The sequence below is a fragment of the Arabidopsis thaliana genome (assembly GCF_000001735.4).
Source record: "Arabidopsis thaliana chromosome 1 sequence".
Classification (NCBI taxonomy): Eukaryota; Viridiplantae; Streptophyta; class Magnoliopsida; order Brassicales; family Brassicaceae; genus Arabidopsis; species Arabidopsis thaliana.
Window position 1 is genome coordinate 7,172,890 of NC_003070.9, and position 21,039 is coordinate 7,193,928.

Here is a 21,039-nt window from a genome sequence, read left to right on the forward strand (position 1 = left end):
CGGATTTGATGCCTGCATTCTCAGGGTATTATAGTTTAAAAAAAAAACTTGTTAGGAACAATCTATTGAAGGCAAATATTTTCTGAAAAATCAAACCCTCTTTTTGGTCTTATATGCAGGATGATATGCTGAAAGTAAAATTTAATGAGATGATTGCTAGACATGCAAAACTGCCGCCAATTAAGAACATTGTTGAGGATCTTATGATGAAGTCTCCATTTTTTATCGACAGTGTCGATGGTGCTGTAAGAAAATTAAACCTGCATGCATTGATGTTTTCGGGCTCAATCCTCTCATACCATTTTACTTTCTATTATTTTTTCGTTCTATTTAGGGCAAGAAGGTGAGGTATCGAACAGTACGTACATTGGGAATGGACATAAAAGCCAACAGACCACAAGGGCGGTTCTATGAGAGGCATTTGAATGATAATGGTGAATGGGTAGGCTAGGTGCGACAAGTGAACCGTGTGATGCTGATGACTAGATTATATAAATCTCCTATTGTTATCAATAAGTTATTATCTAATTGAACCTCCAGTTATAAATCATATATTGTCGAATCCTTGATCATTTATACGATTAAATTAATAAATATATGGTTGGTTATGACTTAACTTTCCATTGTATCTCATTCTATTCACTCCAATGTACGGGTTATACCTTTCGACAAGTACTGAACCGTGATGTTGGTGACTAATACAAACCTCCTATCATTATTATTATTTATCATAAGTTATCTAGTTGACGCTTTTATAAATAAAGATTTGTCGAATCAGGGAAACCTATTTTCCTGAGGTTAATTATACTCGTAAACGAATATATAAATGGTTGGTTTTTCTAAACCTTCTTATGAATTTCGTTTTGTATCGTCTTCATTTTATTAATTTAGTCCAATGGATTGCGTTAACTTTTCTTACTTTCTCTTCCACTTTACTTTAACACCTTGTATTCATATATTTCTCAATCGAGTAACTTCACGCATTCGTCAAAACCAGTTTAATTAAGTTACTTTGTCGATCGTCAAAAGCACTTGGACCACATCGCATTATATCTCAAACATGCTAATAGCGTATCTAATCTTAGTTTACAGAATTTCACCATAGACTTATTCCATCCAACAAAGAATCTGTATACACTTTATTAAAAATTTCTTTTGAAAAAATAATCTTTCCATTAATGCAACATTATTGTGAATATTAATCCACTTTGATAGCATTTCACATTTAACTTTAATCCAATGTTATTTCATTATAAATTTTTTTAAAAGTTTACATATAGATATATTTAGAAATTAAAAAAAAATCTATCATTCTTTGTTGAGATTAATAACTAATTTGACAATCTAAAAAAAACTATAAATATATAGTATTTCTATATCTTCATGATTTCATCAAAGATAATTTATTATGTATAAATTTAAATTATCTTTCAAAATCCATCATTTTTTGGGTCATCTAATTGATACATCAAATCCATCAAAATTTAATAAATAAAATTGGTGAGATTTTCCTTGCATTGATCATTCCATATTTATTTTTTTCAAGTTAGAATTTGTCCTCTCTATATAACAACATCATCTGTAAACAAGTGAAACAAACAAATATATTCGTATCAACGACAAGCAAAAACAGACGTAGGGGGAAGTTCTCACGTTGATATAACTATGATCCTCCTGGATGATTTACCTTTGGATCTTCTCGACATGATTCTCTTCAGATCAGAACCCCAAGCTATGGCAATGATACGATGTACAAACAAATCTTTCAAATCGTATTTAACTGACCCAAGATTTGGACCTCAGTATCCTTCGTGGGTCAGACCCACTTTGATTAACATTTGGAGCTCTAACAAATCTCTCATCTTCTGCCAACCTTTGGTCTATTCATGTGATTATATGTCACTAGGAAACAAAGCAGAGTTCATTAACGATCGATGTTACATTTTCGGCTCATGCTCCGGCCTTCTCCTACTATACATTGGTCACTTCTTCATCGTAAATCCCTTGACAAAGAAATTTCGAATCGTGGATCACTCTGGGTCGAAGCTTCTGCCTCACATAGTTGGTGGTGTCGAAAAGGCTGATCCTTATGACCCCGATGGTCCCCTTGTTCGTACAGAGAGAGCGATGTGCGTCGGTTTCGTGGTAGATCAATGTTGAATCACCAAGATATTCAAGATCGTCTGCATACTTGAGATGGAAACAAAGTACAGATTTGAAATCAGCGACGGAGATTCTTGGAGGTTATCGAAAACGACCCTCACGACCAGCTCCAAAAGTGGTCTCAAGAAGCGGATGAAACCTGTTTACGTAGATGGCAATCTTCACTGGTTGAGAAACGACTGGAGCATCATAGCGTTCAATCCCGAGACAGAGCAAGCACGACTGATTCCTTGTAGCTTCCATCCAACACCGGATACGAAGGTGCTTTTCGCAGCAAACGATGAGACCAATCTCCTGACATTGATATCAGGGACGAAAAAAGCAATCTCAGTTTACACACTACTCGGGTATCACAAGTGGACACTCGCAAGCCAGTTCAAGAACGTATCAATGGAGGAATCAGATCTTGAATGTTGGAACGTGGTTGCATATGACGGCAAGTGTCTAGTGGTGAGGGAGAAAATGATACGTTCTAGTGACATTGAGCTTCATGTGTACGACATGGAAGCTGACAGTTGGGGAGTTTTTGAGACGGCCAAATGTTGGTCCCAAGACTTCTACAAGTTTAAGCCCTCCTTTTTCTCTATTGAGGATGACGAGCAGACAAAGGTGCTTGTACCTTCTGATGACCAACGCCTTTCCTATCTAACTACAATTATGGAAATGATACAACCAGGTAAACTATCTCATTGTTTGATTATTTTGAGTCAATTTATTATTCTTAATCATCCTACTCCCTTGCTCATCTCTTTCTAACTGATTCCTTGAACCAGTAAAAGAGACTCACAAAGATGACTAGTCAAACAATCTTCAGAACGACTTACCCATCCGGTCATTATCCTTAGCTTTGCGGGGTAGATGGATTAAGCATTTCATCCAAACATTATTGATGCATTTTCTAAAGATCATGTTCCAAGGCATTATGATTAACTTCATATATAATAAAATCAATCATTACTAATGTTTAAACTACACATCAAATTCTACTACACTTAATCACAGTAACGTCTTACATAATCAAATCTCATTAATAAAAATCCCAATCAGGAGCAGAGAGTGTGAGAAAGAGAGCATCAGCAGACCAGTAGTTATCAACAAGCGAACTTACCTGTGAAGTTCAGAGATCAAGTGTATCCCATCATTTGCTCTCCCTCTCTCTTTGCACCATAAGTTATCTAATCCTAACTCAGAAAAGACTGTAATCAATTCAAGCAATAACACTACACAAACGGCAAAAAACCTTAATCTAATCGAACAAACATATAAAGACTACAAAGCAAAGCAAGAGGATCCATGGACGATAAAAAGATCAAAATGTTATCCTTAGTTATGGCGGCGATGCAGGAGCTCCTCATATATACCACAGCAATTTCACCCAAACCGAACATTTTAAAATCAGAAGCCCTAGCAAAATTAATAAATCCAAACCGAACCGGATGGCCGACGCAGCAAACCGAACCGGATCCTTGAAGGGATTGAATGCGAATAATTATTTCCGTAATTACTGCTATGATTTTAAATTAATTATTTAGGACCAAAAATAAGGGCAATGAGTCATATCGCTTGCCGCTGAATTCTCACGCTGAGAAGAAGCACAAGAGAAAACACATAACCAAAGGCCTAGAATCAAAACTTGAGATGACAACGGCCAATGATGTGAAACCACAAGGATTGATGACCTGGCAAAATATATTTGAAATCCCGCCTAAACCCCTCAGTTTTTACATTTCGTGCGAAATTTCAATTTTTTTGCAATATCCTTTATTGATTGACCGAAGATATTTTACAAGCCTTTCTCCACTAAGCCCTTCTCTCTTCTTCTCTTGGCCTCTCACTTGAATCTCCCACAAAGCGATCAATCACAAATTCCTTCTTCTCTCTCTCTCTTTTCGTCCCTAAGGTAATTTTTCTTCGTTTTTCTTCTTTGATTTTGCTGTTTGAATCTCGTTTTTGTGTTACGATCTGTTTTGGTGATAGTTTTTGGCTATTCATATCGAATTCTACGTTTCGAAATTTGAATATCATGTTCTGGATGATTGCGATTTATGCTTGACTGGCTTAGTTTCTGTAGCATCTATCTCGAATTTTGTATTTGTATCGATCTGTTTAGATGATGAATTTTCAATTATCGCTTCTATGTATAGAATTGAATGTTCTGCATCTTGCTATATATGTAGTATACTTGATTAGTTTCGTCGCTGACCTTGTGATATGTTTGCAGAATCAATTATGAAAGGAGCTAAATCAAAGACTGAAACCAGGAGCTCCAAGTAAGTCTCAGCTAGATCTATTTGTGAACTTTGGTTAGATCCATGTCGTTGTTCGTTTCTGAAGAGTTTTTGTTACTGAATTTTTGTGGTGATAGGCTCTCTGTGACCAAGAAGCCGGCTAAAGGAGCAGGGCGTGGCAAAGCTGCTGCTAAGGACCCCAACAAACCAAAGAGGCCAGCCAGTGCTTTCTTCGTTTTCATGTAATCCTCGCCTCAAATTCTTTGGTTCAGTAGTTTCCATGGATACAACTTTTATTGCCGTACAAAAGTTTTTTCATCTGGTTACTGCCAATCATTTTTTTAAGGTGAGATTGACAGAGAATCGTTTGTCTGCTAACGTTAAGTCAAAAAGTATCTGATAATAGTCCAACGAATCTTTTAGTATTCTTTGTGAATTATTCTCACTATTGAACTGATTATAGATGGTTCCTTTATTCTGTGTGTTAATACTTGTGTTGACTTTTTGTGATGTGTAGGGAAGATTTCCGTGAGACTTTCAAGAAGGAAAACCCCAAGAACAAGTCTGTAGCTACTGTGAGTGTTATTTGTGATCATATTAAAACTTGTTATTGATGTTGTTCCTTAATCTTTGGATTTGTGAAGTTGTACTGATGGTCAATTACTTCAATGGATTACAGGTTGGAAAAGCTGCTGGAGACAAGTGGAAGTCCTTGTCTGATTCTGTACGTTCTCTTTTTCTGAACAGTTTGACCAGAATTTAGTTATGATTTAGAATGCCACGTTTCTTTATGTAACTATGAATTTCCTGATGATGTGTGGGGTTTTACAACATTTCAGGAGAAAGCTCCTTATGTTGCTAAGGCTGAGAAACGCAAGGTTGAATATGAGAAGAACATTAAAGCTTACAACAAGAAACTGGTATAACAAGTGTCAATCATATGTCAATTTTAAAGAGAATGATAGTTATTGAGTTTGTTTGACCAATCATGATACGGTTGTTGTTACAGGAGGAAGGTCCAAAAGAAGATGAGGAATCTGACAAGTCAGTGTCAGAGGTCAATGACGAGGATGATGCTGAGGATGGTAGTGAAGAGGTTAGTGGTCTGAGTTTTTAATGTTAACGTCATAGCATATATAAAGAGCTTTGATTTTAACTCTTGTTACTTTGGTGTGTAATTAAATTGCAGGAGGAGGACGATGACTAAGAAGCTGAATGTTGGTAGCATTAGTATAGATGGCTGCAAAAATCTCTCTGTTTTTATCTTTACTTGAAATGTTAACGGGGCTGATTAAAATGGGTCTTTCTTTTTATCTTTTTATATTTCCACAATCTCTCACTAAAGCCCTCTGAATGGAGAAAGTGAATTGTAGAATGTTTAGATGGTGAAAGAGAGACTTGCAGCTCTGTACTCTTTGCTTTATAAAACGATTTAGTTTTCTTTTCTCAGTTTATTATATTGTTGAATTGATGATGATGTTAGCTAAATTTCTTTATACTTTGTAAAAGAAATGGTCCCTCTAGTTTTGATGCGTTATCCACAAAGGTTGTACTCTATATTTCATGCTCACAGACTGATTTTCTTCGTAATAAGGGTGAGATAGGTTGATGTGGGTTAACCACTAAATCGCTCTTAATAAATGTGTTTCACAAACTGTGATCAAGCTAAATTGACTAATATTACGCAAGTTAGTAAATATAATAAGGGCATGTTGACTTAATACTCTTCAGAAAGAGTAATAAGTAATCCATCTCTAATCTTCCATGAACGTGTTGATGAGATCAATTTCCTCTTCATTTTGCCTGAAAAGGAATTAAACATAAGATTACAGAAATCATGTGAATTGATTATTTAATCATATACAGATCTGTAAAGTATTAATAATATTTTAGGAAGGAGAAGATTCGAGTATGATTCCTCGCTTTCAAATTTGACCTAACCGATCTCTTAAATAAAATATAGTACAAAGTAAAAAATAAGTACAAATTTACGAAACACACAAGAAAACACATAAGCGAGAGAGAGAGATCAAAGGATAAAAAGGCGCGAGAATGTGAAAAGCCAGTGAAGAGAAACCACTCGGATCGATGACGTGGCCAAATTATATTTGAAATCCCGCCTAAACCCCTAAAGAATTTTGACAACTCGTGGGAAATTGAAATATCTTTTTAATTTCTTCTCATAAGATATTTTAACATCCCCCACTTAACCCTCTCATCTCTCGGCCTCTCACTCGAATCTCCTTCACAAAGCGTACAAATCACAAACACGTAGTTATTCTCTCTTTACTCTCTCTATTTCTCTCTCTTCAAACCCTACGAAGATCTTCTTCTTCTTCTTCAAGGTAATTTTCCTCCGATTTTCCTCGATTTTTTCCAGTTTCCGTCTCTAATTCCTCTTGATTCTCTGCGTTGCGATCTCTAGATTTGATCATTTTGTCTCCATAATTGTTTTTCCTCCGCTTAGAACCGAATATTCTCTTTTCTGCTGTGTTTTTCTATGTTTAATTTCCTATTTCTACTTTTGTTTCTGCAGAATCGATCATGAAAGGAGCTAAATCTAAGGCTGAAACCAGGAGCACAAAGTGAGTTAATTCACATAGATCGATTTTTATTTTTTTGTTTGCTAGTTAGTTCCTAGATCTCTGGATTTCAGATCCGAATTCAAAAATCGTTGTCGTTTTCTTACTTATTGTTTTGTGGTGATGGATGATATAGGCTCTCTGTGACTAAGAAGCCTGCTAAGGGAGCCAAAGGTGCTGCTAAAGATCCAAACAAACCTAAGAGGCCTTCCAGTGCCTTCTTCGTTTTCATGTAATCCTTCGAATCTTCACTTTTATCTCTGTTTAGTACTTGTGGTTTGTTTCTATGGAATAACTTTATTCTGGTAAAAAGTTTTTGAGTATTGACTTTGTACGAATCTGTTCAAAAGCGAAAATAGTACCATTTTCTGTTCAGAACTGATTTGTATATATTGATGTTATTGTTCACACCTAAATGTACTGGAACGTTGACTGCATTATTTATAAGCTGATTCTTCTATTTAAGTTATTTGTGCTATAACTTGCGTTGATTTATGATTTGTAGGGAAGATTTCCGTGTGACGTACAAGGAGGAGCACCCTAAGAACAAGTCTGTTGCTGCTGTGAGTTGTGATTTGATGCTTTTCCATAACTTATTTGATGTGTTTTTGTTTTTTTGGCCGTAGCTTTTGTGTTTGAAGTTGTTGCTGACAATGAGTTTCAATGGATTATAGGTTGGCAAAGCTGGTGGTGAAAAGTGGAAATCCTTGTCTGACTCTGTACGTTTTCTAAGCTTAGTTAGCCAAAGTTGTGTGTATTAAGTCAATTGTTTCAAGCGTTTTATTAACCTGTGGGTGTTATAATAATGCAGGAGAAGGCTCCTTATGTGGCTAAGGCTGACAAGCGCAAGGTTGAGTATGAGAAGAACATGAAAGCCTACAACAAGAAATTGGTAATTGTTTATTTGCATATAGAAGGCTATGTTATGTTTATATTAACCACGTTATTGAGTTGTCTACTCTCTTTATACTAGTCAGTAGTCACACTATTCAAGGCTTTCTTAATTTGTTTACTATATATTGAAGTTTGAGTTATGTTTATTCTAAACAATGATGATACAAGCAACTGGTAATTTGGTTAATGGGGGTGCTTGAATAATGGTGGTGTGTTGTGGTTTCAGGAGGAAGGCCCTAAGGAAGATGAGGAATCTGACAAGTCAGTTTCAGAGGTTAACGATGAGGATGATGCTGAGGATGGCAGTGAAGAGGTAAGTTATTTTACACCTCTGCAATCTAAATATCTGTAGTATGAATCAGTAAAGCTTTGTATTAACTCTGTTATACATGTGATGTAGGAGGAAGACGATGATTAAGAAGTTGAAGTTGTGGTAGCGTAATATAGAAGGCTGCAAGGAATCTCTCGGATGTTTTTATCTCCTCTCTTAAAATGTTAATTCGGGTGGTTAAAGTGGTTTTTTTTTTTTTTCTTTTTCTTTTTCTTACTGATGTTTCGTTTTAGTAAACTATTACCTATCTCCCACTGATTCTACGGGTAATGGAAAAAGTGAATGTAGAATGTTTAGATGGTGAAATGAGAGATTTGTAGCTCTATATAATGAATGATTTAGTTTTTAATTCCTCTACGTTTTAATGCTCTTTAGACTCTTTGTTTCTAGTTGATATGAGGATTTATACCCCTGAAAAAAATATTAGTGTAAACCATGTTTTTACTTAAATCATATTGGGGTTGTGAGTCCTATTGCATAATCACGCTCTTAATCAATGTGTTCCACAAAGAGTAAACCATGTTTTCACTTTTTATTTAGTTATTTGACTTTAGACACAGGTTGGTAAAATTGTTTTGAGGCTATACTTGAATTTTCCAAATTACCAACGCCATGATCATTTGGTTCTCTTTTCATCTTTTGAAAAAAAAAAATGGTTTGCATCAGCTTAATTAAGAGTTTCTCTTTGGATTGTATTACTTCGTTTGATTTAAGAAATAAGTAAAAAATTTGATCATTTTTGACAAAAGTGAAGATTTTAGTGAAAATCTGCGTATTAGCAGCAGAATAGTCTCACTTATGTTATAAATTTTTAGTCAACATCTTTATATCAAAGAACCTTTTTGGTCAAATTCGTACATTTTCTTCTTAATCAACTTAGAAAAAGAAAGAAAGCATGCTCTTCTTTTTCCATCAATAGTTTAATCATTAGTCATAAGTCACAACGATAATATTTTATATAATGCTGTGATTAAGCCTTGCTTCCGGCTTTACCTAACCACTATATACATAAAGTAAGATACACAGTTTGTGTTCCTCTACGGATGTAACAACAATACCTGGTTTTAATTAGGTTGTTTTTATATATTAGTGTGGTGTCTTATTATGTCATCAACACATAGGATTAAGATCTTCTTAGATACATATTTTGGATTAGCACATTTTTCTATTTCAAATGGTAGATATCTTGACCCGTAAAACTCGATTAAAATGTTGAAATTCTAACAAAAAATTGTGAATACCGTCGACCAAAATCTATCCTAGTGAAAGGCCATAGTTCTCCAATGTTTTCAATATGTAACCAATGTAATAAACCTGGTAACTGTAAAAATTAAATTGGTCCAATTGATCATTAAACAAAGACATCTTTCCAAAAAGTGTTTGATTTAACGGTAACAAATAAACTAAAGATCCCTTTATTCATAAACAAAAGAATATATATATCATTCACTTTCTCATTGTCTTGTTCATATGGTAAAAAAAAAAAAGGAAAAGGAGAAAAGCAAAGAAATAGAGGAGATGGATAGAGAGATCCAAAACGGTGCGTATAGTGGGAGAGTGATGACTGAGGAGCAGATGGAGATTCTCCGTAAGCAGATCGCCGTTTACGCCGTTATTTGTGACCAACTCGTCCTCCTCCACAACTCCCTCTCTTCTTACCATCCACTCTCATCAGGTACACTTCTCTCTGTTTTTGTTCCTGATTAACAACAATCACTTTTCTATGTATTTGATTTTTTTACAAGAGACCATTTGATGAGCTTCTTTGTATACGGTAGAAGAAGTGTGTAAGACGAAAGTGTTTAAACGCAGCGTTTTTTGCGATGCAAACGTTGTTTCCATTAATACACTTGACCCATTGAGACTTTAGTGTAAAAATGTGAAAATTGTGTTTGCGTTTGGTATACAACTAACGAAATCCAAGGCTTTTTTTTTCCCAGTGTTCGATGCATAACTTTGAATCAAATTTCATAATGTTTTAGACATTCGAAGACAGTTTACCTACCGCTTAGATATCGATTTATCATTGCTAAAGATATTTGTTAATATAGTTTATGATTTGCTTAGATCGAACAATTCAATATATTATTAATGTTTATTTTCTCTAGACGTAAGCTGATTTGAGGGTTATCATGTCGTGGCCGATTTTTAAGAAGCTTGAGTTATTAGTGCTTTGTGGTTTTGATAATACATATTTTGTACATGGAAGAAACTTAAGGGTCACGTCACTTATTTTTTTATAATGATTGAGTGTAAAAAAGGAGTGAGGCCAATGGTTGGCGGATACTTTGATCCGATGGGGGCATCGTCAAGTTCTCATAGGATATCGACTAGGCATCGGTGGACTCCGACTTCAACACAGCTTCAGATACTTGAGAGCATTTACGACGAAGGAAGTGGAACACCGAATCGACGGAGGATTAGAGAGATCGCGACGGAGCTGTCTGAACATGGACAGATCACGGAGACAAATGTCTACAATTGGTTTCAAAACCGGCGAGCTCGGTCCAAACGAAAGCAGCCTCAAACGACGACAGCTAATGGTCAGGCTGACGATGTGGCGGTGACAACGGAGGAAAGGAGGAGTTGTGGAGATTCAGGGGGATTAGAGTCTTATGAGCATATACTCTTCCCAAGTCCTGACTTAGGTAAAAAGATCATTTGAGTTTTTAAACATTTGGTTAGGTTTATTTTTTATTTTTGGTTTGAGTTTGCATTTTTTTTTGTGGTTTCAGGGATTGAGCATTTGTTGAGTATAGGGAAATTTATGGAGACTTAAAATTCGTATAGACTTCGATGAAGAAGATCTCTAATCTATTCTGTTTTCTTTTACTCTGTTTTCATAAAATAGAATTGTGTGTGTTTGTGTGTGACATTAACAACAAGTCTTCAATTTTATTATAATTTTGTGTTCCTCAACTTGATATATATGCCCACATCTTTTTCAGCATCAGAAAGAAAAGTGATGCCATCTTAAACTCGGTTGATATTTTGACCGGTAAATCTCAATTCAAATGACACTAAAGAGTAGAAGCAATTGACCATAATAACCGATCCTAGTCATGACCATAGCTTTTTTCATTGTTTTTAAATTTATTGTTATCACACAAAAAATCATATAAAATCGGATATTGGTTACATGACCACACAATTAGAATATATATCAATTATTTATCCAATTGAATCCCAAAATTACCTCAATTAACTAGTAATTGAAAAAGAAAAAAAATCAGACAATTGATCCTAGTTTGACATCTTTCCATAAATTGTTTAAAGTTAACGGTAACAAATAACTAAAGATTTCTCAAAAAGAAAAATACATAACACCTTCACTTCCACATTGTCTTCTTCATATGGTAAAAAGGAGAGAGGAGAAGGCAAAGTGGTGAAAGAGGAGATGGAGCAAGAGAGCCTAAACGGTAGGTATGGTAGTAGAGTAATGACGGATGAACAAATGGAGACTCTTCGTAAGCAAATCGCCATTTACGCCGTTCTTTGCGACCAGCTCGTCTTCCTCCACAACTCTCTCTCTTCTGTCCCTCTTCTTTCATCAGGTACGTACACTACTCCATAATTGTATTTGGAAGAAACTTAAGGGTCACGTAACTGAATTTGTATGGTAATGATTATGAGAAAATACAATAGGAATGAATCCAATGAGAGGTGAGTATTTTGATCCAATGGTGGCATCGTCAAGCGCTCATGGAATGTCGACTCGGCCTCGATGGACTCCTACGACAACGCAACTTCAGATTCTTGAGAACATTTACAAGGAAGGCAGTGGAACACCAAATCCGCGGAGGATTAAAGAGATCACGATGGAACTGTCTGAACATGGACAAATCATGGAGAAAAATGTATACCATTGGTTTCAAAACCGACGAGCTCGGTCCAAACGAAAGCAACCTCCGACAACGACAATTACCTCGAGTCAGGCGGATGATGCGGCCGTGACAACAACTGAGGAGAGAGGGAGGTGTGGAGATGATTCTGGAGGGTTTGAGTCTTATGAGCATATACTGTTCCCGAGTCCTGATTTAGGTAACCTCTTACTATATGATATTTATGTGTCTATGCATCGTATTTTGGTTTAATTGAGTCAGAGATGAAAAAATGTGGTGAACTTTTTGTGGTTTCAGGGATTGAGCATTTGTTGAATAGGGACAAGTTTATAGACTGAGTGAAACAAAGATGATGAACTCTCCAACCTCTCTGTTTTTATTTGGTTTTCTCAATAAATTGATATCATCGTATATGATTGTGTGAGGGAGACCTTGAACAAGTTTTTTTTTACTGTAGAATTTGTTTTTCACAAACTTCTGGTAAAACATGTATAGAAACCTTGACCTTATACGAATATGTGTATATACACGTAACTAACTATTCAAGAACTACTCGAGTTAACAAGGGATTGCCACTACATGGACATAAATTAAGTTCTGAACGAAGCTGGGCCATGAGCAAAGTTCCTTGGTTCACATTGGTTTAGGCAACTTGGTGCTGGTTTGGCTTTCTTGACTTATCCCTCGTTATGAATCAGACCGGTTCAGCTTGTTGATGCATCCTTTGTCTAGGCCTTCTTGCTCGTTGGCAAATTTCGTTTAGGTAGTCTCAACTGCACAGAATTAAGATTGTAGATCAGACTAACTGTGTAAACAGAAACCGGAATGCATGTTATTATTGCCTTTACAGACCTTTGATTTTGTAGTCCTCCAGCCTCCTGATTCTTGCTGCTGATTTGGGGAGTATGCAAATCTGTCTATTGACTTTAACACATCACTCTTATCCACAGCTGCATTAGTCTCAGCAAGAGGTTCCTACAATACCCATTAGGTTATTATTATTTTTGCACAGATACCACAAGCTTTGTCCTGAAAGAGTCAAAACAAATTCGCTTCTATTTCAAAATAATTTGCAGCTCCATTTGTTCCAAACTGAAACCTCAAATTGCTTCTAAAGACTTAAGGGTATGCAAGAATACCTTGTGCTTTAACGTTGAATCCTTGCTTGCAGCTTCATTGGTGACTTCTAGATGATCAGCAAAGAACAAAATCTGCAAAGTAAAATTAGATCTTGATATTAGCGAGCGCTCAAGACAATAAACCGAATCACAAATGAGAGACTTGAGCACTCTAAGGAATCACCACTAAGTCAGCTTACTTTGCTCAAAAACTGGACATTTGATGAATCAGTAGCCATGACTTGCACTCCGAGACATGTGTTTGGGATGCTGCAGAAAGGGCAATAGATAGTATTGAAAACACATCCATCTTGCTCGCACCAAATACCCTGACCTTTTAAGCCTTCAAATTTTCTGCAGAGTCTCTGATTAACCATTGAGCAATCTGTCATGATAATTGAAACACTTGTTGACATTTCTGCAGCTCCAGTTCTTGACGTTTTTTTCAGAAGAGACAGCAAATACTTTTTCGATGACGAAGTCAACAAGCAATTGACATATGAGTGATTCTCAGGTAGACCTAATGGACTTCTGCAGAGCGAACAAGATAGCTGCACTTTCTGATTCACTTCTGGAAAAGAATATATGTTGTAGTTTTGGGATCTTGGTTCGGTAAACCCAAACTCAATTCTTCTTGTTAAACTCGTATGATCCGAGGGTCTAGTACTAGGCCTAGGAGCATCACTGTTTTCGACTTCAAGGTCAATGACAGGAGAGCTGGTAAACTTTCTTCGCTTCAAAGCTTGAGAATTAACGCTCATGTTGAAAGATGACTCTGCTTCTAGAGTCAAACTACGGGTGCCACCAAATGAATATCTCTCAGAAGTTGCTACTACAGACGACTCGGTTCCAAGAGGAGATTTTCTGAAATTTGGAGTAGATATATGCTGCTTTAATAATTGATCAGGAGACCCCGGAGATCTCAGACCTACTGTTGCTGGACTAGAGCTTTCATTCATCGAGCAAGAACATGGACTGGCTACTGAAATACCATTGATCATACCAGATGTTTCCTGGACAAAAGATGTTTCTGGAGCTTCATCACAGTTGGTCACCGATGATACCTCACAGTAACTGCACATAAAAGCTGTTAGGTTTTATCAAGGATCTGCATAATATAAACTTCCATTCTGCGGTATTTCAATAAGAGGTCCATATAACATGCTAGTTGAAGCTAACACTAACAAACGGGCTACTTTAGGACAATTATCAAGCATTAGATATCTATTAAGAAAACACGTCTGATTTATTTACCCAAGATCAGGTTGGACACCGCACTCAAGGTCAATAACTTCTCTACAGCATTCAGCTTCCTCTTTAACTTGAACAAATGTCTGCGCCGAATGCCCCATGGATCTCAAATCTTCAGCTATTTTTGGTTTCACATCTCTGTGATACCCAAAGGCTTTGCTTTCGTACATAAAATGATATTTTGGATTCGAATTTGTGTAGTCCTCCACCTACACACAAATTCATTATCAATAAGAAAATGAATTCCTAAGAGAACACCACAACGCAGAATAAATAGTTTGCTTTTAAAATCTACTTTTGGTTCCACTTGACTAGATTTGTTCTGAATCTGATTTTCCTTCCTTCTGAATTCTTTGCTTTGTTTTTCCGAGGAAAAGTTCTTCTCAACAGAATCCTCCTGGGACCCTAACATCTTACTGTCAACTTGCTCCTGCATGCAATTTTCAGAGAATTTTAATGATATGTAATAAAGTTTTAAGGAAGGGAATGAGATTGTTTTGAACCTTGACACTGTTGAAAAAAGATCTCAAGCCTTCCATAGATGCTTCAAAATTATCATACACTTTGATAGACTGCCTTAGCCATTTTGAAATAGACGCTCTGTTCCTTTGTTCTTTGTATCGCTCATCTGGACACCAAAACAAGACAACCTCAGAGCTATCATAACTGAATTGAACAAAAAGTTTTAATCAAGTTGAGTAGTGAAATCTTATAATTACCTAAGAATATGATGGCACCATAATCAAACCTATGCCGGATACATCGTCCTGTAAATAAATATACCATGACAGAATAACCTGTTACAGTATTAAAATTGACTGGAAGAACCAAGTGACAGAATGCAAGTTATCACATTGCACCTGCAGCTTGATTTAGCGCACGATAGGCCTGTTGGCAATACCATTCACTCCCTCCAAGAAGACTTTTAGATGACTTGTAGGTATCATTATATTTTTTCTTCAGTCCGACTTGAATATCATGTCTAGCAAGAAAGTAATTAATTAGAAAACTGTCCTCCCCTAAGATAGATTTGGAACAAAGCTGAAAGATTTTAGAGGAATTCTTACAAGTTTGGAAATGGAATGCCAACAATTATCTGTATGTAAACTTCAAGGTTTTAACAGTCCATTCATAAGACAGTTGGAGCAGTATAAATCCTATTTATCAAAATATCCAAGACAATGCAGCTAAAAAGGATACCACTGCCCTGGCGTTGTCATCAGCAAAGTCAATCCCTTCTGAAACCTGTAAGAGCATAGACTTTAAACTCAAACCTCAAGTCATTAAATTTTTCAAACATGCTATATTCTGTGAAAGATAAAGGTACCCATGTCATGCTTATAGGGTCCAATGACACCCAATATCTTGAGATTGGATTGCTTTGTTTAATAGAAACCAAGACAAGAGCAAAAAAAACAAACCTTTCCTCTACACACTGCAAGAAATGCAGCTCCCTTCTTGGAATCATCTTGAGTCTCAGTTTTAATAGGCCCTGCTTTCTTAGCTCTTCTATTTCTTCCAATTATTTTATTCTTCCCGCGTATAGAATCATAATATCCCTTCAGAACAGAATCAAATTCGTCCTGGGCGCCTCCTCTTGGTTCTGCAACCATGGACACTTATTTGAGATTTTTGACAAGAAAAAAGAAAAAGCATCTCAATAGAATTTGTTGCAACAGTTACTCACCAACAAAAAGGTCCTTTTTCAAGCAGAGCCGAGACCACTGCTCAGTTTCACGCCAACGCATGCAGAGTTTTTCCATCAACTTATAGCTTGGAAAGAATACAAGAGAGCCACCTGGTACAATAGTGCAGATTTCTTCCAATGATTTCCCCAGAGCATCCTTCAAAGAAAAGTAGAGCATTGCATTCACGATACACAAAAATAATGCATCACAGTACAAGATGAACACATTTAGAAGCAAAAAGAGCTTGACCCAGTGACTAAAAATGACCGGTACCTGGAATGAATATGCATCAGCTGTTTTATAACTTGCATTTAGAGGATAATTACTAGGACCATTGGAGATTGCACCCGCCCACACCTGGAACAAAGATATTGTTAAATCATACATTCAATTCTCGAAACTGTTGCTAAGTGGAGAGCTTTAGTCAGAACCTGCATATTAGGATCAATAACATGTGGAGCCTCTAAAGAAGTGCCAAACTGCATCCCAAGTTCAGATGAGAAAGAATTCATTGGTGACAAAGTCCTATATTTCACAACCAAGAAACTCAAAACTTAATTATTACTCAAAGAGATGGCTCAAGAAACAATAAAAATTAAGCTAACCATTACCAATGGGTTAAGGAGGGGAGTAAAATGCTATGCACATATAGAATGCGAAGCACAAAAACCAAATGTGTGGTCAAACTTAACAAAAAAGAGATGTGTATGATCATTTTACACTGAAGACGTTGTGGTTTTAAACAAGACTTATATAACAGGCCGTTATTACTTGCAAATATCAGATGGAAAAAGGTGTAGGTGACTTTGTACAGGATGACATAACTCTTTGCAGAAGCAATCGTAAGCAACAGGATACTACAGCTTACCCAGATGTTAAAATGACGGATAATGATATATCAGCTAAGTCTTTGAAAACAACAGCAGGATTCATGCACCACAAGCTGAAAGTATGCGTCCAGGTACCAGAAGGATCTCCTGCAGCCAAGTAGAGCAACAATGAACACCTTTTGTTTTTACAGACGGGTTAAATTTTCACACATTCGGCTAAAAAGGTTTATCAAAAATCAGTTCTACCTCTTTTAGTAGAACGTTGCAAACCCAGTTGGTAATCTAAGATGTGACTTCCATTTCTTGAAAAGAAGTACGTTAGTGAAGAGAACAACTCTGCATGAATTATTGTGCAATAAGCTCTCATCCTCGAAATGATTTTACAGGGAACAATGCTTAAAAAAGTTAGGGAGACGCAAAAGACCTTCTAGTGTCAAGACAGATATCCCGCTCAAATAAAGCATATCTGATTCCATTTCTGCCTCCTTTGATGTTCTGATAGCCTAGAACAGTAATCACAATTGCACATTCAAGCATCATATAAGGCCTGTGGGCCTAGCCAGAGAACATTGAAGGAATGACTGACCTTTGTAAAGCATTCCAATAAGATCGGGAAGCATTCACGAGTGATATTAGATTCCTCAAGCTCTCTTAAAGCTTTGTCTCCAGTCCAGCTGCAATCATATCATTGTAGAACTGAAGTGATGCTTGGTTACTGTTTTACAAACATGGTTTCCCTACTTAACTTGACATGTTTTGGGGAAAATAGTAATACCAATGGCAGGAGCATTATTTCTGGTAACACTAGATTGTCTGGTAATCACTACATATACAATGCAGATTATGCTTACAGGCAAGTGCGCAAAAAAATTTGGTGGGTTATCACGAGGTCTATATCTAACCACATTTCAGACACCAATGCTACATAGAGTAACAATGTATTCAGCTGTTAAGAGTTATCCAAAGAAGACCAGTCCTCATGGAGAATAAGAAAACCAAGAATATAAATACAGTAAAAAATTTGGAAGTAATGCAGATGTTTAAGATAAGAGTATCAATTTACCTAGAGAAATAATGCTGAAAATCACGTTTTGCTAATGAGTCCTTTTTTCTTCCAATCCAGCTTATCAGTCCCTAAACACATAGAACACCCAATAATAAAAAGTTATCAGCAAAGATACACCTGAAATTATCTTGCAGTTAAAATGACTTACCTCTACTACTTCACACAAGGGTTGATAAATCATTGGCTGCGCCACGCTCATCTGTTCTAGTTCATTCTGTAATTCTGCATAACACTTAAACCACATTAGTAAAGGACACGAGGTGAACAAGACCATGAATATCTGCAAGGATAGTTTGAATGGTACATACTGAAAAGAGTGTCTTCTTCCAAATTAATGCTACCTGCTTCACGAGCAATGTCTTCCATATTGCTGTGGACAGTGAAAGATTTAGTAGACGGCCTTATCATCAACATCAAAAGCATGCTAAAAAAACTACATTCAACCAGCAAATGCTAAGCGTAAATATATCAAAACTAAGAAGGGTTCTGAAACTTACTGTGCTTCATCAAAAATGATAATCGCTCCTTTCAGATCTACTTCAACTCCTGCTCGAATGACAGGATTAACTATATAGGAATAAGGGCAAAACACCAATTGTGCGTTCTCAGCCATTGACCAGGAAGCAAAATATGGGCAGCCTACAAGAAAATCATTAGAGAATAAGAAACAGAAAAACAAAATCAATTAAAAGTACAGCTTTACAAACCAACTCTAACCTCTAACATTTTTTCCAACTTTTACAAGATCTTCAATATCATGAACCTCATTGTGACCTCTGGGCTGAAGTGATGGATGAGATGTGATTTTATTGACGTTCCTGCAAAGTTAAGGAACACAGTTACATGGTTTGACGAGCTAACAACAAAAGGGTGAAAAACAAAGAACTTATATTATCAGGAAAAACTCACTTGAATTCAGAACATTGTATGTTTGCCTTATCTTTTAAGAGTAACCGACTAGAAAAAGAATACAAGTTAGTATAGAGGATAAGGCGTAGCTGAAAAGAATAGTAAGATGGTAAGAATGTGGTTGAAACATACCATTCATCATCTACATTGTCTTTCCCAAGTACATGACGATTCGTGCAGTAATGTTTTCTTGAAGCCTTGCACAATGAAGACGGACCCGTGAGATATGAAATCTGATCTTGATTAACCATAAAATAAGCAAGTCCACACAAGAGAGCAAAGTCAATTAAACATACCAATACAGCCATGGGGACTCTGTAACCAGTTTTCCTATACTCACGAATCACTTGAGTAATCTGAGAATGAGTTCGTCTTAAATGAACCAAAACAAACAATCAATCAGTAAGAAGAAAACCATCACTTTTTATTCACAACATTTCCAAATTGCTCATGTTAAAGCTTACGAAGCATAGTATATGGTAGGAATTTTGGTTCTCTTCTTAGTTGCAGTTTCAGCTTTCTCCACATTTGTAGATGCAGGAGTATCTATTCACAGATTTACCACTATTCAGAGATAAACCCAAATCATAATTGCAATATCGTTAAGAGTCAATGACGAACCTGAGGGTTGCGTTTCCGGTATGAATCCACCTCCATGATTCAATGGATCGGTGGCTGCTTCAGGGGCAGCTTTCGAATGAGACAAATTTCCTTTTAGAAGCCGGGATTTATAGTTCTGTTGCCAAGCGAGAACTGAGCAGAGCAATGACAGAGATTTGCCCGTGCCAGTGGGAGACTCGAGCAACGCGTGGCAGTGACCGTCTCTCTGGGCACGATCGAGCGTAGATATGACCCGGCTCATGAACGCAAGCTGGGTTCCATACGGTTGATAAGGGAATTCAACTTGAAGGCCTCCGATTTGGTAGACATTTTTAGGGTTTTTGGAGTTTAGGGTTTGTTTCACTTCTTCCTTTGAATCCGATTTGCTGGTTGAGGAAACCATCTTCGTCGAGAGTCGGTGACTGAAGAAAAATGAGAACTACGAGAAGTGGATTGGAGCAATTCGCGTTGTTGATAAATGGGCGGGAAAATTCGACCCCTTTTCGAGTTTCTCTTCTTTTGGCGCCCGCCATTGTTACTGTGGTAAGCTGGGACATTAAAACGACGTACACTTCTGATTATTTAAGAGAGAACGGCAATACTTCCGTGTTCATTGAAATATTGGACCATAATTGGATGCCCATTTTTTATTGTTCAATTGTCTTCTCTCCACTTTCATTGTATTATGCAATCTTTTTGTCAAAACATATTACACATAGGTAAGAGTTTTCAAGCTATTAACACATGATGTTGTAGTTTGGAATGCAAAAAAAATAATAATATGAATAATTCTCTCATTAGTTTATTTTTTCTTTACAAAACACCTATATAATTTTCTAAATATTATATAAATATAAGAAAAAGTTTAAATTTTGATCCAAAAATGAAAAAATGAAAAAGTTTAAATAAAATTTAGAAATCTAAGGCCACATTTTAATAAGTTTGCTTTATAACCGGGATGTGTGTTATTGTCTTTATATGATTATATTTTCACAAAATGAAAAATTGATTCAAGATTGTATTATGCCACATGACATAAGATGCTAGATTTTGTGGAATTTCCTGTCAAGCTTTGTCCTGAAACAATTAAAATAAAGTCAGTTCTATTTCAAAATCTTTCGCATCTCCATTTATTCCAAACTGAAACCTCAAATTGCTTCCAAAGACTTAATAAGTCGACCATGACTACAACTGAATTTAACATATATCAAATCAGTAACACGACATAACCAACAAATATTGGCCTTAGCTGTCCTCCAACGTGTTTTCTTTAACGTCTACATTTCAATTTTACTCGGATTAGTAAAAGTACTTTCTAACTGGTTCCATATACAAATGACTCAACCTTACTCAATCAACACTAGCTAGAGCCAATAGAATCGGACTACCAAAGCTAATTAAGACGAAAGAGTAGTTGGATTTGAGTTATAAACTTGTGTGCTACTAGTAAACCACTTGTTGTATTTTCTTAGTATAGTAAAAACAATTCTGAATGGTTCCACATAGACAAGAGTCCTCTTTACTCCTTACTCAATCA

At 36.3% G+C, this 21,039-nt stretch overlaps 7 protein-coding genes, 1 long non-coding RNA gene and 1 other non-coding gene across 19 annotated transcripts; 6 read left to right on the forward strand and 3 right to left on the reverse strand.

Annotated features, from left to right (window-relative positions):
* Positions 1–119: 119 nt before the first annotated feature.
* On the forward strand, positions 120–451 carry AT1G20687 (uncharacterized protein; the record flags this gene model as incomplete). Its single annotated transcript, NM_001332457.1, has 2 exons — positions 120–245; positions 335–451. Exons 1-2 carry the CDS (start codon positions 126–128, stop codon positions 449–451), a joined length of 237 nt encoding a protein of 78 aa, NP_001320600.1. The 5' UTR covers positions 120–125.
* Positions 452–1,446: 995 nt separating this feature from the next.
* Positions 1,447–3,758, reverse strand: AT1G20691. 2 transcript variants are annotated; one of them, NR_139772.1, is made up of 2 exons: positions 2,988–3,613; positions 1,484–2,812 (listed from the first exon to the last, which is right to left on the reverse strand). It is a non-coding gene; the product is annotated as an other RNA (long non-coding RNA). The 2 variants fall into 2 exon arrangements; NR_139771.1 differs by having other exon boundaries at positions 1,447–3,758.
* AT1G20690 (SWI-SNF-related chromatin binding protein) lies at positions 1,549–3,488 on the forward strand. Its single transcript, NM_101919.2, has one exon. It carries the CDS (start codon positions 2,197–2,199, stop codon positions 2,917–2,919), a length of 723 nt encoding a protein of 240 aa, NP_564122.1. The 5' UTR covers positions 1,549–2,196; the 3' UTR covers positions 2,920–3,488.
* On the reverse strand, positions 3,233–3,300 carry AT1G05563. Its single transcript, NR_138921.1, has one exon. It is a non-coding gene; the product is annotated as an other RNA (small nucleolar RNA).
* Positions 3,759–3,857: 99 nt separating the features above from the next.
* HMGB2 (high mobility group B2) lies at positions 3,858–6,006 on the forward strand. Of its 3 annotated transcripts, none has more exons than NM_101920.3 (8): positions 3,858–4,063; positions 4,385–4,433; positions 4,529–4,633; positions 4,909–4,966; positions 5,071–5,115; positions 5,231–5,311; positions 5,401–5,487; positions 5,581–6,006. In NM_101920.3, the coding sequence occupies exons 2-8, from the start codon at positions 4,393–4,395 to the stop codon at positions 5,596–5,598; spliced, it is 435 nt and encodes a 144-aa protein (NP_564123.1). In that variant the 5' UTR covers positions 3,858–4,063; positions 4,385–4,392; the 3' UTR covers positions 5,599–6,006. The 3 variants fall into 3 exon arrangements, with proteins under 3 accessions (NP_564123.1, NP_001077569.1, NP_001031074.1); NM_001084100.1 differs by having other exon boundaries at positions 3,886–4,063; positions 5,584–5,931; NM_001035997.1 differs by having other exon boundaries at positions 3,886–4,063; positions 5,587–5,931.
* Positions 6,007–6,383: 377 nt separating this feature from the next.
* HMGB3 (high mobility group B3) lies at positions 6,384–8,685 on the forward strand. 5 transcript variants are annotated; one of them, NM_101921.4, is made up of 8 exons: positions 6,396–6,736; positions 6,928–6,976; positions 7,110–7,205; positions 7,479–7,536; positions 7,648–7,692; positions 7,785–7,865; positions 8,094–8,180; positions 8,268–8,684. In NM_101921.4, the coding sequence occupies exons 2-8, from the start codon at positions 6,936–6,938 to the stop codon at positions 8,283–8,285; spliced, it is 426 nt and encodes a 141-aa protein (NP_564124.1). In that variant the 5' UTR covers positions 6,396–6,736; positions 6,928–6,935; the 3' UTR covers positions 8,286–8,684. The 5 variants fall into 5 exon arrangements, with proteins under 5 accessions (NP_001322267.1, NP_564124.1, NP_001322266.1 ...); NM_001035998.1 differs by having other exon boundaries at positions 6,564–6,736; positions 7,785–7,871; positions 8,101–8,180; positions 8,268–8,610; NM_001332458.1 differs by having other exon boundaries at positions 6,384–6,736; positions 7,110–7,536; positions 8,268–8,685.
* A 983-nt stretch (positions 8,686–9,668) lies between these two features.
* On the forward strand, positions 9,669–11,167 carry WOX14 (WUSCHEL related homeobox 14; the record flags this gene model as incomplete). 3 transcript variants are annotated; one of them, NM_101922.3, is made up of 3 exons in its annotated part: positions 9,669–9,873; positions 10,460–10,846; positions 10,934–11,167. In NM_101922.3, the coding sequence occupies 3 exons, from the start codon at positions 9,669–9,671 to the stop codon at positions 10,975–10,977; spliced, it is 636 nt and encodes a 211-aa protein (NP_173493.2). In that variant the 3' UTR covers positions 10,978–11,167. The 3 variants fall into 3 exon arrangements, with proteins under 3 accessions (NP_173493.2, NP_001322716.1, NP_001322715.1); NM_001332460.1 differs by having other exon boundaries at positions 9,669–10,846; positions 10,934–11,120; NM_001332461.1 differs by having other exon boundaries at positions 10,460–11,120.
* Positions 11,168–11,595: 428 nt separating this feature from the next.
* On the forward strand, positions 11,596–12,378 carry WOX10 (WUSCHEL related homeobox 10; the record flags this gene model as incomplete). The annotated part of the gene is made up of 3 exons (NM_101923.1): positions 11,596–11,752; positions 11,844–12,239; positions 12,338–12,378. The coding sequence occupies 3 exons, from the start codon at positions 11,596–11,598 to the stop codon at positions 12,376–12,378; spliced, it is 594 nt and encodes a 197-aa protein (NP_173494.1).
* A 20-nt stretch (positions 12,379–12,398) lies between these two features.
* AT1G20720 (RAD3-like DNA-binding helicase protein) lies at positions 12,399–19,952 on the reverse strand (the record flags this gene model as incomplete). 2 transcript variants are annotated; one of them, NM_101924.6, is made up of 30 exons in its annotated part: positions 12,639–12,813; positions 12,893–13,015; positions 13,180–13,251; positions 13,359–13,543; positions 13,826–14,232; positions 14,413–14,618; positions 14,705–14,839; positions 14,913–15,037; positions 15,129–15,176; positions 15,270–15,391; positions 15,477–15,505; positions 15,610–15,654; positions 15,831–16,012; positions 16,097–16,253; positions 16,371–16,454; positions 16,529–16,622; positions 16,966–17,074; positions 17,174–17,263; positions 17,352–17,430; positions 17,514–17,601; positions 17,991–18,061; positions 18,142–18,215; positions 18,302–18,363; positions 18,491–18,632; positions 18,711–18,811; positions 18,903–18,950; positions 19,035–19,099; positions 19,199–19,274; positions 19,367–19,448; positions 19,524–19,905. In NM_101924.6, 30 exons carry the CDS (start codon positions 19,903–19,905, stop codon positions 12,769–12,771), a joined length of 3,528 nt encoding a protein of 1,175 aa, NP_173495.5. In that variant the 3' UTR covers positions 12,639–12,768. The 2 variants fall into 2 exon arrangements, with proteins under 2 accessions (NP_001322805.1, NP_173495.5); NM_001332462.1 differs by having other exon boundaries at positions 12,399–12,813; positions 13,359–14,232; positions 19,524–19,952.
* Positions 19,953–21,039: the final 1,087 nt, after the last annotated feature.

Coding starts and splice junctions, on each gene's coding strand:
- AT1G20690 (NM_101919.2), top strand. CDS start 2,197: ATGGAAACAAAGTACAGATTTGAAATCAGCGACGGAGATTCTTGGAGG.
- HMGB2 (NM_101920.3), top strand. CDS start 4,393: ATGAAAGGAGCTAAATCAAAGACTGAAACCAGGAGCTCCAA. Junction 4,634..4,908: donor AGTGCTTTCTTCGTTTTCAT/GTAATCCTCGCC, acceptor TGTGATGTGTAG/GGAAGATTTCCGTGAGACTT. Junction 4,967..5,070: donor AGAACAAGTCTGTAGCTACT/GTGAGTGTTATT, acceptor AATGGATTACAG/GTTGGAAAAGCTGCTGGAGA.
- HMGB3 (NM_001035998.1), top strand. CDS start 6,936: ATGAAAGGAGCTAAATCTAAGGCTGAAACCAGGAGCACAAA. Junction 7,206..7,478: donor AGTGCCTTCTTCGTTTTCAT/GTAATCCTTCGA, acceptor TATGATTTGTAG/GGAAGATTTCCGTGTGACGT. Junction 7,872..8,100: donor ACAACAAGAAATTGGTAATT/GTTTATTTGCAT, acceptor TTCAGGAGGAAG/GCCCTAAGGAAGATGAGGAA.